The 17,242-nt window shown below is 43.6% G+C and overlaps 1 protein-coding gene and 1 long non-coding RNA gene across 16 annotated transcripts in view; one reads left to right on the top strand and one right to left on the bottom strand.

Moving 5' to 3' along the window:
- Positions 1-1,621: 1,621 nt before the first annotated feature.
- LOC132382256 (uncharacterized) lies at positions 1,622-12,160 on the top strand. 2 transcript variants are annotated; one of them, XR_009508253.1, is made up of 4 exons: positions 1,622-4,546; positions 6,946-7,018; positions 7,550-7,617; positions 12,021-12,160. It is a non-coding gene; the product is annotated as an uncharacterized LOC132382256 (long non-coding RNA). The 2 variants fall into 2 exon arrangements; XR_009508252.1 differs by lacking the exon at positions 1,622-4,546 and having other exon boundaries at positions 5,564-7,018.
- samd11 (sterile alpha motif domain containing 11) overlaps positions 8,049-17,242 on the bottom strand; it is a 347,655-nt gene continuing 338,461 nt past the window's right edge. For 13 of the 14 annotated variants that reach the window (XM_059952307.1, XM_059952313.1, XM_059952312.1 and 10 more), the window contains 2 exons: positions 15,267-15,377; positions 8,050-12,425 (listed from right to left, as the gene is read on the bottom strand). In XM_059952307.1, the coding sequence (XP_059808290.1) occupies positions 12,186-12,425; positions 15,267-15,377 (351 nt within the window). In that variant the 3' untranslated portion in view covers positions 8,050-12,185. Of the gene's footprint in view, positions 12,426-15,266; positions 15,378-17,242 lie in introns of all 14 variants that reach the window. The other variant, XM_059952300.1, reaches the window with a different exon arrangement.

Genomic DNA, 17,242 nt, shown 5'->3' with positions numbered 1-17,242 from the left:
CACTACGCCACAGTGGCATGGATACTGTTTAAATGGGTCCATTTATTATCAGGAAAATGTACACAGTGGACAACCTGAAATACTTGTCCTTGCAGCCATCCACGAGAAACAACTCCAAAAGAACGAACAAGAGGAAGGCGTTGGAACCCCAAAGCCCCCTCTCCTCCACAAGCAGCAGCAGGCACTGATGCGGCATTTTCTTCATTGGAGCTAGCATGATGATAGCATCCATGCTCGGGCCATTTGATCCATTCTGTTAGGGGCATTTCATCCGTATATCTGCCCCTGAGGCTAACTGTGGGTCCTGGCAGCTATCAGCAGACAGATCCTGGAGGACTGCCAAGTGATGTTCTGAGGGTATGTCCGTGCTTGGATAACCACGAAGATGGAACACGCAGTGCCTACAGAGGATAAATACCAGTCCTGACAATGATGTAAATGTAACTGTGGGTCACCTTTACCATTTAAGAAAAACTTGGATGAGAGGGGTATGGAGGGATATGGTCCAGGTGCAGATCAGTGGGACTAGGCAGAAAAATGGTTTGGCACAGCAAAGAAGGGCCAAAAGGCCTGTTTCTGTGCTGTAATGTTCTATGGTTCTATGATGGGACACCTGAATTTATTTTGTGTTCATAATCATCAGACATTTGGGTCTCGTCAGCCATGGTTGGCAGCTCATCTAAGAGAAGGAAAACTCTGATCTCAAACTCCAGCTGCCTTGCAGCTATACCCACTCATGGGGAAGCTTCATGTGTAAACCCCAAGAAAAAATCTGGAGCTGGAGTCCCTAAGGATGCACTTGTTGAGTTAAAAACTGACTGGCAACTCCTGCAATGCTGCTGGTACCAAACTGTATCAGTCTCTACCGTTCCTTTGGATTCATCGCTGCATGGGAGCTTGCTGTCAATATCCCACTGCCTGGCTCCCATATGACAACTAGGACACTACATGTTTGGTCAACCCCCAACCAACAGAGGGCCTTGGTAGTATTTGTGTTCATCACTGTCATTATGTATACATTTGTTGTATTGCAGACTGTAATTTGTGATGAATGTGTTTTTGTAGAAAAAAAACATTGCAGTTTCTCACTCAGTTGAAGGTGCTGTTGGGGAGGGGTTCCAGTCTGTGAGTCCAGTGACGAAGGGGCAGCCAGTACGTTCCCAGGTTAGTTTGGTGCACCCGTGTGCCTGCTGCTTTTCCTCTTAGACAAGGAGTGGTTGCTTCCTGACGAAGCTGGGTGAATAACTGCATTGTCTTAGAAATGCAGCCTCTTCCTCCTCTTTCTCTTCCTCTTCTTCCTCCATTAACCCCCCTCTCCTCTTCTCCTTCTCTTACTCCTCCTTTTCTTCCTCTTCTTTCTCCTCCCCTTTCCTCCTCCTCCTCTTCCTCCTCCCTATCACCACTTCTGATGCCTAGGCTGCTGACGGTAGATCGCCAGTGTGCTCTGACCTAGGCCAGTCCTTAACTTTTCCTCAGATGTAGCCGTCTTTGAAGATTCTTCCTCTCCCAGGGATGAAGTCAATGGCGTTTCTGTAGCTCTGGGTATTTATCGGATGGGTTTGCTAGCTCCAGGCCCAACCCACCACTTTCACAGCAGGCTTGGACTCATGGGTGAGTTTGTATCAATTGAAATGATTTGACCTTATTTACTTAACATCCTTCACATACGTGAGTAAAAATGTTTACGTTATGTCTCCATCTAAATGTGTAATTTATAGTAATTTGTAATAAATAGTATGTACAACAGGACAGTCAATATAACAGAAATACAGTTGTATCAGCGTGAATTAATCGGTCTGATGGCCTGGTGGAAGAAGCTGCCCCGGAGCCTGTAGGACCTGGATTTTATGCTGCGATAGTGCCGGATGGTAGCAGCTGAACGCTTTGTGGTTGGGGTGACTTGGGTCCCCAATGATCTTTCAGGCCCTTTTTACACACCTGTCTCTGTAATTGTCCTGAATGATGGGAAGTTCACATCCACAGATGTGCTGGGCTGTCCGCACCACTCTCTGTGAATTGTGGAGGGAGTTAAATGTTGGTGAGTGTTACTTTGTCCTGGACGATGATGAGTTTTTGGAAAGTCACTGGCAGTTACACTCATCAGGCAAGTGGAGAACGTCCCGTCACATCCCTCACTTGTGACGTGAAGAAATAAAGACAGATTAGTTTTATTCGTACATTGAAACACATATGAAGGGTCTTTGATGGCTCTGGTCCTCTACTCTCTGGAATTCAGAAGAATGAGGGGTGACCTCATTGAAACCTATCGATTGTCGCAAGGCCTAATAGAGTGGATGTTTCCAGTAGTGGGAGAGTCTAGGGCCTGAAGACGCAGCTTCAGTATAGAGGTGTGTCCTTTTAGAACAGAGATGAGAAATTTCTTTAGCCAGAGAGTTGTGAATCTGTGGATTCATTGCCACAGGCAGCTGTGGAGGACAAGTCATTGGGTATAGTTAAGGCAGAGGCTGACAGATTCTTGATTAGTCAGGGCATGAAGGGATACGAGGAGAAGGCAGGTGACTGGGGCTGAGAGGGAAAATAGATCAGCCATGATGAAAAGCAGACTTGATGGGCCAAATGGCCTTATGGAACTGCGTCATTGTGTCAAATCAAATTTGTGAGGATTGTGCTGTGCAGCTTGCAAGTGCCGCCATGTTTCCAACACCACCGTAGCCATGTGTGTGGAATGTGGGAAGTAACTGGAAGAAACTCCCAGGGTCACGGGGAACACATGCAAACTCTTTACAGACAGCCATGGGAATTGAATGCAGTTCACTGACACTGTAAAGCATCACGCTAACCGCTCCTGTAATTGGAAGTTCTTGTAATGAAGATGAATACATTATTTGCCCACTTGAATGCCAGTCTCCCCAAGCACTTTGGCTTCTGGTGCCAGGTGAACGAAATCCCTTCTGTAAATCACCCTCACTGTTTAAATCATATGTAGGCACAAGAGATTCTGCAGACACTGGAAATCCAGTGTTTCACATGAAACGCTGGAGGAACTCAGCAGGTTAGGCAGCATTTATGGAAAGGAATAATGAATGGACATTTCGGACCGTTCATAAATTATACGTAGCCTTTCCATTCTTCCAAACTAGGCCACTTCTTACACGTGGTGAAAATGTAGGAGGTGATTTCTGATCTCTGATCTCCTCCAACCAGAATATTTATGTGACTGATCCTGGTGATGAGGACAATGATGTCCATGATGGTGAATAGGAAGAGCTTCTACTCCTCCATCAGATGTCTGAACAGATAATAAACCAAGCCAGGAACATCATCTCATTATTTTTAATCTCCTTTTGCACTGATTTAACTTCTTGTTGTAATTTATAATCTTTCTTGTGTATAGCTCTAAACTGCTGCCAGAAAACAACAAATTTCACAGCGTACTGTATGCCAGCGATGATATACACCGAAAGGTGCTGGGGAAGTGTCAATAACATCATGAAAGATCCCACCCACCCTGCTCATAGTCTGTTTGTCCCACTCCCATCAGGGAGGAGGCTACGTAGCATTCACACCAGGACCAACAGACTCAAAAACAGGCACTTCCCCCAAGCAGTAAAATTGATCAACACCTCCACCCGCCAACCCACCTCTCCACCACTACTATATCATTCCGTCAGTGTCACCTTATGTACAGACACTCCTGTGCCTACTGTCACTTTATGGACATGCAATCAATCTATATATAGAAGCTAAATTATTGTGTTTTTATTTATATTGTGTTCTTTGTGCTGCATCGGTTCTGCAGTAACAGTTATTCACCTTTACACTTGTGTACTGGAAATGACATTAAACAATCTTGAATCCAGAATCTAGATAATTAAACCTAATTCTGACTGTGCTAATGGGGAACTCATTGATGGTAATCCCATTGAATGTTGAGTGCAATAGTTAAACTCTCTGATCAGCAAGGCAGTTGTCTTGTGCAAAGCTTTAGTGCCCTGTAATTGTCAATTTGATTTCCCCTAGGGACTGACTGAGGCTGGAAGTTTTCACAAATAACTGAGGGATCACTGAGTAGTCTTGCTGTTCTTTATAGATAATGTTCCAGCACAATGAAGGGGTGAGGGGGTAAGAAATAAGAAGCCAGGAGGTGATAGGTGCAAGTGGCAAAAGGTTAAAGAAGAATTCTGAATGGAGAGGATGAAGGGAGGGAGCAGGGGCCCTCTTCCCCACCCAGCCACCAACCCTCACCTGGTCTTACCTGTCACCTGTCAGCTTGTACTTCCATTCCCCCCCTACCTCCACCACCTTATTCTGCTTTCTTGCCCCTTCTTTTCCAGAGCTTTGGCCCAAAATACTGACTGTTCCACTCCGTGGATAGTGCCTGACCTGCAGTGTTCCTCCGGCATTTTATGTGTGTTACTCTGGATTTCTAGCAACCTACGTTAATAAAACTTCCTTCTGGCATCTCCCCGAAACTTTCCTGCACTCACCTTCAATTGACGGCCACTGGTGCCCTAGGAAAGAGGTTGTCCGCTGTGTGCCAAAGAGATTTGGGGGCTCATCCAGGATCTTTAGTTTATTTTGTCATGTAAGTTTTTGTTGATTTAAGTTTATGTTAACTGAGGTTTGTCCTTATTTGGTAACATACTACGCACCGATGCAAGAACATGTTTGGCATTTATACCCTGGGTACATCTGCAACATGCAGTTAATCTGATCATCCTCCACAGCCCCCTCTGTCAAATACTCCCAACACTGCACTGTAAAAACTTTAAACCACTTTTTATAATGCTGTTTATATTGTAAATACATGCTTATATTTATGCATACATGTATATTTTATTCCATATCAACCTCTAACTTTATTTCTTATATTTTTTATATAATCGTTGAACGTTGCTTTTTGTTGCATATTGCACCCTGACCAACTCACCACAGCAAATTCCTAATACGTGTAAATGTATATGGTGACCCTTGTTCCCAACATTTTCGTCAACTTCCCCCAGATTCTACCACACTCAGACCATAAGACATAGCAGAATTAGGCCATTCAGCCCACTGAGACTGCACTATCATTCTATCATGACTGATTTATTATCCCTCTCAATCCCGTTCTGCTTTCACCTCATAATGTTTGACACCCTGACTAATCACTTTAACTATACCCAATGACTTGGCCTCCACAACCATCTGTGGCACTGAATTCCACAGATTCCCCACCCTCTGCCCCCTCTTTTGCCTCAGTTATTGCACTGTACTGTAAACACTTGTAACCACTTTTATAATTTTTTATTCGTTATAATTGTTTGTTTTTATTGCATGTCGTACCCTGACCAACGCACCACAGCAAATTCCCAATTTATGTAAATTGATGTGGCGAATGAGGTTGATCTTTGATCTCCCTCTGATGATAAACGTGTTCCAGTTGTACTCTCATCATCACAGTCAAACTGTAGGAGAAATTGTTGGTGATCCTGCATCACAGCTTCCAATTTCAATAGTCAGAGGGTGAGCTCAGAGACAGCATGCAGCTCATTAGCTTTCCCTTGCTGAGTGGAAGGGGTGGAGGTTTTGCAGAAACAGAAATCCGTCAGACCAAGGTGATGGATGAAACATCATCAGAGATAAACCTGACACCACCAGGCAACGTCTGGCTCTTATGTCGCGAAGTGCTCATTTGCAGCACACATCTGCCGATTTTACAGCCCACGGCTTGCTGCTGTTGGCTTTGAAGAGCAGGAGAGAAGCTCTGATGCAAAACACAGAAAATTGCTGGAGGAACTTGGCAGGTCAGGCAGCATCTATGGAAATGAATCGACAGTCGACATTTCAGGCCGAGATCCTTCTTCAGAACTGAAAAGGAAGAGGGAAGACGCCTGTTTAAAAAAAAAAGTGGGTGGAGGGGGAAGGAGGATAGCTGGAAGGTGATCGGTGTAGCCAGGTGGGTGGGAAAGGACAAGGGCTGGAGAAGAAGGAATCTGATAGGAGAGGAGAGTGGACTATAGGAGAAAGGAAGAGGGGACCCAGGGGGAGGTGATAGGCAGGTGAGAAGAAGCAAGAGAACAGAATGGGGAATAGAAGAAGAGGGGAGGGGGAGAGAATCATTTTCTACTAGGAGAAACTGATATTCGTGCCATCAGATTTGAGGCTACCCAGATGGAATATAAGGTGTTCCTCCACGCTGAGGGTGGCATCAACTTGGCACAAGAGAAGACCATGGACCAACATGTCGGATTGGGAATGGGAATCCGAATTAAAATGTTTGGGCACAGGAAGTGTAGCCTTTGGCAGATGGAGTGGAGGTGCTCAATGAAGCGGTCCCCCAAGTTACGAAGCGTCTCAGCAATGTAGAGGAGGCCCATCAGAAGCACCAATGACAATAGACGACCCCAGTAGATTCAAAGGTACCTCACCTGGAAGGACTGTGTGGGGCCCTGAATGGAGGTGAGGAAGAAGGTGAATAGGCTGGTGTAATACTTACAGGGAGAAGTTCTGGTAGGGAGATTAATGAGGAGGGATGAAAGGACGAGGGAATAAGGGGGAATGATCCCTGCAGAAAGTGTAGAGTGGGGGAGGTAAAAATGGTAGGATCCCTTTGGAGATGGTGGAAGTTGCTGAGGAACTCTGGTTCTATGGAGGTCATCTACTGTATCCAGTGATCCTGATGCATCATCTTTTTCACTGGTGAGACCCGATGTACACTGAGGGTCTGCTTTGTTGAGCACCTTTGCTCAAGGTAGAGTTGATAGGTTCTTGATTAATCAGGATGTCAAAGGTTATGGAGAGAAGGCAGGAGAATGGGATTGAGAGGTATAATAAATCAGCCATGATGGAATGGCAAAGCAGACTCAATGGGCTGAATGGCCTAATCCTGCTCCTAGGTCCCTTACCCCCACCACCACCTTCTTCCAGCTTCCTCCTCCCTTTCGCTCTGGTCCCAATTAAGGGTCTTGGCCTGAAACCTTGTCTCATTATTCCCCTCCACAGGTGCTGCCCGACCTGCTGTGTGAAACTTAGACTCTGTGGGATTCCACCCACATTCCAAAGTCGTGCAGCTAGGGTGAGTGATTTGTGGATTGCTCAGCACAATCCCCAAACTGTCTTGTTTGTTAATGCAAATGATGCGTAACCAGGTGACCATTGAATATCATTTTTTTATTGTTAAAGTGCACTTATATTCACCTTGGTAGTGCTATAATTGTTGCTTGTGCCTTTAAGAGAAAATGGTGATGTCATTTTGCACTTGTGGAGTAGAACAAAGTGTTGCCATGTTCTAAAAAGGACGATGTTTGAGTGCCTTTCCCAGTTTTGCTGAGGAAAGGTGTATAATATTTGTTAATATCCATGTAAATTCATTTATTTGTAAATCTAGAATATTGGTAATGAGACATGTGTTACAGTTGGTGCTTTAGATTTTTGCGAGTAAATTGATCAGCACTGGAATAGCATGATTGTGTGAATTTCCTTATCGGCCTACTAGGAAAGTCTTTTTAGTAATTCAACTACAAGGCAATATATTGTAAAAGTTTATTTTTGTCTTTCTTTCTTGTTTCATGACTGAATGTGAATGTGTTCATCTCTGTTCATGTAGCGTGAGTGAGAAGAACTCGTTTCAGGTTCTAGCCTATGTGTTTGGAAGTTAAGCACATGTGTGCCAAAGTGAGTATATCTCTGAATTAAGATGTGCTGTATTTATTCATATTTTCGATGTTGTGTATAAGATACAGGGTTGGTGCGATGCTAACGTTTGTATTTTGTTTAGAATTGCCATTACTGTATTGGTTTTGTATATTTTGTTTTAATTAGAACCATAGAACATTACAGCACAGAAACAGGCCTGTTGGCCTTTCTTGGCTGTGCCAAACCATTTTCCTGCCTAGTGCCACTGACCTGCACCTAGACCATATCTCTCCAAACCCCTCTCATCCATGTACCTGTCCAAGTTTTTCTTAAATGTTAAAAGTGAGCCCGCATTTACCACGTCATCTGGCAGCTCATTGCACACTCCCACCACTCTCTGTGTGAAGAAGCCCCCCCCCCCCCCATGTTCCCTTTAAATTTTTCCCCCTTCACTCTTGTCCCCTGGTTTTTTTTCTCCCCTAGCCCCAGTGGAAAATGCTTGCTTGCTTTAACTCTATCTATACCCATCATAATTTTATATACCTCCATCAAGTCTCCCCTCATTCTTCTATGCTCCAGGGAATAAAGTCCTAACCTGTTCAACCTTTCTCTGTAACTCAGTTTCTCAAGTCCTGGCAACATCCTTGTAAACCTTCTCTGCACTCTTTCAACCTTATTAATATCCTTCCTGTAATTCGGTGACCAAAACTGCACACAATACTCCAAATTTGGCCTCAGCAATGCCTTATACAACCTCACCATAACATTCCAACTCTTATACTCAATACTTTAATTTATAAAGGCCAATGTACCAAAAGCTCTCTTTACTACCCTATCTACCTGTGACGCCACTTTTAGGGAATTTTGTATCTGTATTCCCAGATCCCTCTGTTCTACTGCACTCCTCAATGTCCTACCATTTACCTTGTATGTTCTACCTTGGTTTGTCCTTCCAAAGTGTAATACCTCACACTTGTCTGTATTAAACTCCATCTGCCATTTGTCAGCCCATTTTTCCAGCTGGTCCAGATCCCTCTGCAAACTTTGAAAACCTTCCTCACTGTCCACTACACCTCCAATTTTTGTATCATCAGCAAATTTGCTGATCCAATTTACCATATTATCATGCAGATCATTGATATAGATGACAAATAACAATGGACCCAGGACTGATCCCTGTGGCACACCACTAGTCACAGGCCTCCACTCAGTAGCAATCCTCCACTACCACTCTGGCTTCTCCCATTGAGCCAATGTCTAATCCAATTTACTACCTCTCCATGTATACCTAGCAACTGAATCTTCGCATGGGAGGTTATCATGCAGGACCTTGTCAAAGGCCTTACTGAAGTCCATGTAGACAACATCCACTGCCTTCACTTCATCCACTTTCCTTGTAACCTCCTCGAAAAACTCTAGTAGATTTGTTAAACATGACCTACCATGTACAAAGCAGTGTTGACTCTCCCTAACAAGTCCCTGTCTATCTAAATACATGTAGGTCCTATCTCTTAGTACTCCTTCCAATAATTTACCTACTACCGACGTCAAACTTAACAGCCTATAATTTCCTGGATTACTTTTAGAGCCTTTTTTAAACAACGGAACAACATGAGCTATCCTCCGGCACCTTACCCGTAGATACCGACATTTTAAATATATCTGCTAGGGCCCCTGCAATTTCAACACTAGTCTCCTTCAAGGTCCAAGGGAATACCCTGTCAGGTCCTGGGGATTTATCTACTCTCATTTGCCTCAAGATAGCAAGCACCTCCTCCTCTTCAATCTGTATAGGTTCCATGACCTCACTACTTGTTTGCCTTATTTCCATTGACTCCATGCCAGTTTCCTTAATAAATACAGACGCAAAAAAAAACATTTAAGATCTCCCCCATTTCTTTTGGTTCCATACATAGCTGACCACTCTGCTCTTCAAGAGGATCAATTTTATTCCTTACTATCCTTTTGCTCTTAATATACTTGTAGAAGCTCTTTGGATTATCCTTCACCCTGACTGCCAAAGCAACCTCATGTCTTCTTTTAGCCCTCCTGATTTCTTTCTTAGTATTTTTTTTGCACTTTTTATACTCCTTAATACCTTATTTGCTCTCTGTTTCCTGTACATGTCATACATCTCCCTCTTCTTTATCAGAGTTCCAATATCCCTCAAGAATCAAGGTTCCTTATTCGCTTTGCCTTTAATCCTGACAGGAACATACGAACTCGGCACTCTCAAAATTTCTCCTTTGATGGCCTCCCACTTACCAACGACATCCTTGCCAGAGAACAACCTGTCCCAATCCACGCTTTTTAGATCCTTTCTCATTTCTTCAAATTTGGCCCTTTTCCAGTTTAGAACCTCAACCTGAGGAGCGGATCTATCTTTATCCATGATCAAGTTGAAACTAATGGTGTTATGATCACTGGAACCAAAGTGTTCCCCTACACTCACTTCTGTCACCTGTCCTAACTCGTTTCCTAATAGATATAATATTGCATCCTCTCTAGTCAGTACCTCTATATATTGATCTAGAAAACTTTCCTGAACACATTTTACAAACTCTAACCTGTCTAGACCTTTAACAGTATGGGAGTCCCACAATATGTGGAAAATTAAAAATCCCCCTAACTTCGTTTCCTGCAGTTGTCTGCTATCTCTCTGAGATATTTTCATAACTGCATACGAAACATAAGCAGAGATTGTAAGAGCGGGAACTGTTTTTTAAAAATTCATTTTGTCATTTTTGTTTCGATACCCTCTTTTTGCTTTAAAACATCTAAAACATAAAGGAATTAAAGACCCAAAAAAGGATTTGTTGTCAATAGACAATAGGTGCAGGAGTAGGCCATTCGGCCCTTCAAGCCATCACCATCATTCAATGTGATCATGGCTGACCATCCACAATCAGTACCCTGTTCCTGCCTTCTCCCCTTATCCCTTGACTCCACTATCTTTAAGAGCTCTATCTGTCCTGCAAGTGTAATTTTACCAGGCTACAAAAGATGTATTTTGACTGTATGTTTTGAGATCTCAATGTGGCAAATGAGGGTTTTAGATTCCCTTATAGTTTAGGTTATCTTTATAAAGATTAGCTTAATTTGTCAAATGTTCATCAAAACATATATTGAAACGTGTTTTCTGCATCAAATCAGTGAGGATAATCTGGGGGCAGCCCTCAACAGTCACCAACTTACCAACCCTAAGTGTACGTCTTTGGAATATGGGAGGAAACCTGTAAGTGTACGAATTCCTTGCCTGCAGCGGCAGGAATTGAACCTCAGTCTTTTATAGACAGTGCTGTATAGCATAGCACTAACCTAATCTAAACTAAGAGGTATGGGTGTCCACTGTGCATAAACCATCCAACAAGACGCCAGCTCAGTTAGGGTGATTTTTTAGTGGGGAGGTGGTATTTTATTTCACGAAAAGTGAAGGACAAGAATAAAAGCAAATCAACAAATCGGCTAAAATTATCTTACAAATCACCATATTCTCATAGTTTACTGCTGCAGGAAGATAAACAATAATTTGACACAGTGGCCAAAACCATATAAAGGAACAACAATTTTTTAAATTTTTTCATATTTCTCACCCTTTTAGGGATGAATATTAATCTCTATATATTGCGCTAAACAGTATTCAACCTACAAACAAAATCTCCATAAATAATGTAAATCTCCAATTATGTTGATTGCTTTAAAGCATCCATCAGGAATAAAAGACAAGGAACATCCCAGGCAGTTTACACTTCCGACCCCTTCCCTCCCGCCCGAAAAAATCCAGAAAAACGTGCAAACTACACAACAACAGAAGAAAAAAGAGAAAAAAAATGAGTACCGAAATGAGTTCTGCAACTAACTTTGTTCAAATAATTTGCTGTACAGGTATTGGATAGCCACAAATCTAGAAATGGTCATCTTTAAATAATCTCTGGTACATGTGTACCCATAGTTCTGTCAAGTGTGTGTGTGTGTGTGCGCGCGTGTGTATTTGCATGTGTACACACACACAGGTGTGCAAGTAGTGATCAAACCTCTATAGTGAGGCACTTTTAAATTGTGTCCAATAGGCAAAAAATATAAACTAAAGGTACTGTACCACTTGTAAATAACGACCAATCACTGTCATCTTTGGTTTAGTACTGGACAAATGCATAGACGCTGCCATACCTCAAGTTCCTCATCATAGTTAGCGCTTGTGAAATCTGTTAGTTTTACACTTAATATTTTAAGTCTGTGACGGAATTATTTTTTGGTACAAGTGCACTGTGCAGGGTATTTCATTCCTGCAACCTCTGCGCTTCATTTCTGCGTTAGAAAAGGGGGAAAAGGTCCATACATCTTGCAGCTCCAAGCAGTAAAGAGCAGCAGCTTTTGTTTTGTGGGAGGCCAGTCTGATTGTACTCTTCTTTCCAACACGTATTTCTTTGTCCATTTTGCAGGCCTCTTTGCTGTGGACTAGACTGGAGTTTTTATTTCATGTGTTTAGAAGCCAGAGTGTTTGTCGTTGAGGAAATGCAGCCGACCAGTGAAGTTGGCGCTCCGAATAAATACTTTGGTTTTGCGAAACGACACGTTCACTTCTGTCACCAGAGCGGACGACGCGATCACAACTGTGGCTTGCTGACATCGCTGATCCCTATGGCGGAGGCGTTGCCATTCTCCTGCTTCGGCGAGATGCGGCTGGCTGGGATGCCTGCGTACGGCGAGGCCACGCTGCCAGTCGAGGAGGGCCGGTTCTCGGGGTGAGGGAGGTCCCTCTCGGGGGGTCTCAGTGCAGCGGGTGGAAGTGGCATTGCCAGCGGGAAGCTGGCCATGTACAAAACCCGCCCAATCCTTTTGGCAACCTGCAAAAGGGGATCACAAGAAATACTGATCAATTTATTCCCACAGTAAGCCAGTAGACAAAAGAGTTGGCAAATGCACTGAGGTTGGGTAAAGGTGAAATATTAGTAGCCACCTCCAAGAGGAAGCTTGGAGGCCTGCCTCAAGGACCCAGAGAGAAATATTGGTTGGAGTCAGGGCTTTATGCTTTGGCTCTTGGTAGGGTCACCCATGTCAAACAGGTCAAAGGGTAGCGACCACACTAGGAGTGGTCCACCAGTCCTCCAGGTCTGGGGGTTCAGCTCAGGGCGAACAAACCTGGCTGGTCAAACAAAAGTGTTAAGGAAGCAATGAAGAATCCTTCTACATCTGAGTGGCCAAGGACTAGACAGAGGATCTTCGCTGCTGCAAATGCCAGCAGGTATAATGGACAGTAAGTATAGAGTAAACAGGCAGCATCTCTTTCCCAGGGTCGAAATGTCTAATAGCAGAGGATGTGCTTTTTAAGGTGAAAAGAGGTCATTTTAAAGGAGTTGCGACAGGGAAGGTTTTTTTTTTGCACAGAGTGATGGGTGTCTGGAATGTGCTGCCTGGAGTCTGGGGTAGAGACCAAGAGATATTTAGATAAGTACATGAATGTGAGAAAAATGAAAGGATATGGACATTGTGTGTGCAGAAGAGATTAGTTTAGTTGGCCATTTAATTATGAATTTAATTGATTGGGGACAACATTGTGGGCTGTACTGTTCTGTGTTCTATTCAAAGGGAATTTCTTCATTCAGAGGGTGGTGAGAGTGTGGAACGAGCTGCCAGCAGAAGTGGTGAATGTGGATTCGATTGCAACATTTAAGAAGTTTGGTTAGGTACATGGATGTGAGTTGTTTGGAGGGCTATGGTCCAATATGGGACTAGGCAGAATAAACAGTTGGGCATGGAAGAGATGAAAGACCTGTTTCTGTGCTGTAATGTTCTATTATTAGTTTGGGCACAAGAACTCCCAAGGTGTAATTTAAAAAGCACAGGTTTTTAACTGGGATCGATCAAGACAAGGATTCTTAGCTACATCCTGAATACTTTAGGACTGATTCCCAGCAACATCGTAAATGATTCCAAAAGATCATCCACAGGATGTGACTCAGACCCATAGAGCCCTTCAATAAAACCACAATTCAGCTGTGTCCCACAGCCGTACATTAGTCATAGAACAGTACAGCACAGGGAAGGCCCTTCGGTCTGCACTGTTGTGCCAAGAAACTAATCCCTCCTACCAACACATCCCTCTATCTTCCTCTCATTCATGTGCCTATCTAAACATCTCTTAAAAGTCTCTAAATGTATCTGCCTCTACCATCACTGCAGGCAACCACCACTCTGTAAAAATCTTACCCCTTACACCTCCTTTGCAATGACCCCCCCCCCCCCACCTTAAATGCATGCCCTCTGGTATTCAACATTTCAACTCTGTCTACTCTATCTATGCCTCTCACAATATTACAGATTCTGTCAGATCTCCCTTCAGCCTTTGACGCTTCAGAGAAAACAGCCCAAGTTTGTCCAACTTCTCGTTATAGCACATGCCTTCTAACCCAGGCAGCACTATGGTAAACCTCTTCTGCACCTTCTCGGCTTCCTTCCTAATATGGGGCATCCAGAACTGTGTGCAATACGTCGGATGCAGCTTAGCTACAGTCTGAGACATAACTTCCTGACTTAGCCATTGAGTAATACAGCTTAGAAACAGGCTGGTCAGCCCACAAAGTCTGTGCTGACCCATATACAACAGTCCTATTCAAATTCCCTTTTGTTTGGAGCACAGCACTGGCGACCCAGGTTCAATTCCTACTGCTGCCTGTAAGGAGATTGTATGCTCTCCCCGTGACTGTGAGGGTTTCCTCTGGGTGCTCCAGTTTCCGCCCACAGTCCGAAGACACAAGGTGTAATTGGGAGGTGCAGACAGGCCTGTTACCATGCTATATCTCTAAATAAAACCAATAAAAATTTTCCCCACAATGCAAACACTTCCCCACAGATCCCCACATCTACACACTAGGGGCAAATACGCAGCAGGCAATTTAGCCCACCAACACATTTCACGACATTAACTCGGTGTCCACTTTATTCGGTACATCTGCTCATTAATGCAAATATCTAATCATGTGGCAGCAACTCAATGCATAAAAGCATGCAGACATGGTCAAGAGGTTCAATTGTTGTTCAGACCAAACATCAGAATGGGGAAGAAATGTGATCTAGGTGACTTTGACCGTGGATTGATTGTTGGTGCCAGACAGTCTCAGAAACTGCTGATGTCCTGAGATTTTCATGTATAACAGTTTCCAGAGCAGGGGTTCCCAACCCTTTTTTATACCATGGATCCCTACCATTAAGCAAGGGAGTGTGGGGCCCTGGTTGGGAACCCCTGCTCTAGAGTTTACAGAGAATGGTGCAAAAAACAAAAAAAAATCCTGTTGAGTAGCCGTTCTGTAGGTGAAAGCACCCTGTTAATGAGAGAGGTGAGAGGAGAATGGCCAGACTGGTTCAAGCTGACAGGAAGGTGACAGTAACTCAAATAACCACACGTTACAACAGTGGTGTGCAGAAGAGCGTCTCTGAATGAACAAAATGCTGAACTTTGAAGTGGATGGGCTACAGCAGCCGAAGACTATGAACACAGCTCCTATATGTTAGGTACCTCTGTATCTAATAAAGTGGCCACTGAGTGTTTATGTACTATGATATTTACTTTCTTTCACCATACTCTGGGTAAAAATGCTGCCCCTTTAATTCCTATTAAACTCGTACTGCTCATTACATCACCTACCCCAACAGAAGAACGTGGTCAATGGAATAAAAAGAAGCATTACCTGCGCTCTGATTTTCAGTGCTGGTCCCAACTTCAGCCCCATGGTGTTCAGTAAGTGCTCCTCCGTTAGCAGGGGTAACGTTTCTCCGTCAATAGCCTGTTCTCTGAACACCTGCACATCAAATAAAGTAGGCGATCAATGCTATAAACAGGCAGATAAAGGCTCCGATTTACAGTTTCCAGCGTGCCTGTTTTTGATATTGCAATCTTAGGAAAGAATCTGAAAAACATGACACATCTGCTCCTCCGTTAAGCAGGGCAAATCTCTCAGAAGGTCTAGATTAGCCGTACATGACTGCTTGTTACATACTGAATCAAATCCATAAAGGCTTCTGGTATGTTTGTACATTTAAAACCTTCCAGCTTCAGGTGAGATCTATTTCTAGTAATTATTGAATCAATAACTGGACTCTCAAATGCACGAGATTTGAGCACACTGAACTGAATGTTTCACGTCAAGATTGATCAGATCGATGTGTGTATCTCTACACGTGCCTCTGCCTTGCAAGTTTAAACATGCAGATTGTCAAAGTCTAATTTAAAGGCGGGGTTGACAGTAAACTGTACAACCCCTTTGTGGTTAGGTTGCTAGACTCGATCTGCGATTGAGGGTTAGAACTTAAAACGTGGGACAGTACAACACAGGAAGAGGCCCTTCTGCCCACAATGTTATGCCAAACCAATTAAATTAGTAATTAAATGGCCAACTAAACTAATCCCTTCTGCCTACACAATGACCATATCCCTCCATTTTCCTCACATTCATGTGCCTTTCAAGTCTCTAATGTTTCTGCTTCTACCACCTCCCCAGGCACCCACCACTCTTTGTGTAAAAAAACTTGCCCCTCACATCTCCTTTCAACTTACTCCCTTGCACTTTAAATGTATGCCCTCTAGTATTAGACATTTAAACACTAGGAAAAAATACTGTCTGTTTTCTCTATCATATCTCCCCTCAACCTCTGTCATTCCAGAGGAAACAACCCAAGTTTATCCAGCCTCGCATGATGGCACCTGCCCTCTAATCCAGACAGCATCCTGGTGAACCTCTTCTGCCCCCTCTCCAAAGCCTCAACACCCTTCCTATAGTGGGACAACCAGAACTGTATGCAATACTCCAGCTAGAGTTTTCTAAAGGTGGATCAGAACCTCATGACTTTTGAACTCAATGCCCCAACCAACAAAGCCAAAGATGCCATATACCTTCTTAACCACTGTATCAACCTGTGTAGCCACTTTGAGGAAGCTACGAACTTGGACCCCAAGATCCCTCTGCTCATCAGCACCATTTAGGATCTTGTGTGTCTTCAGGAGCCAGAGGAACCCACAATCACAAGTCAAGTTGAGCAAAATAACCACAAAGCAACATTCCCCAATCAAGTACGATCATTTGCACACACACACAATATTTTAGGAACAGTTTCTAACACTCTGCCCTCAGATTTCTGAACGGATAATGAACCCATGAACACCACCTCACTATTTTTTCCTCTCTTTTTGCACTAATTTTTTCTCATTGCAATTTATACTATATTTTACACCATACTGCTGCTGCAAGACAAATTTCACAGCATGCTGGTGATAATAAACCTGATTCAGATTCTGAAATTCCCCTCATTAAACAGAGACTTCAAACAAACAGTAATTTAAGATTTTAGATCTAAGAAATCTTGACTGGTTCAGTAACATGGCTGGAGTGAATGTCGACCTGTTCTGACTGCCACCCACACTGGCATATCTGACTGTGCTCCCTGAGTCACGCAGTTGTAACAGCGGCCACCAACACCAGTTTCTCAGTGTCTGTCAGGAATTGCCACTGAACCAGCTGGATCGTGACACACGTCTCTCTCAGCGAGTCTGGTGCCGCTGACTGGAAGCACAGGGAGGCAGCGTGCTCCCGGCCTCTCGTTGGGAGAGGTGGACCTCACTGGCAAGGTGGGGACTTGGTAAAGCTAAAAACCACTGGCAGCTTTAGAG

The sequence above is a fragment of the Hypanus sabinus genome, chromosome 27, assembly GCF_030144855.1.
Source record: "Hypanus sabinus isolate sHypSab1 chromosome 27, sHypSab1.hap1, whole genome shotgun sequence".
Lineage (NCBI taxonomy): Eukaryota > Metazoa > Chordata > Chondrichthyes > Myliobatiformes > Dasyatidae > Hypanus > Hypanus sabinus.
Note: the sequence above shows the minus strand (reverse complement) of the source record. Positions and strands in the feature narration are given on the sequence as shown.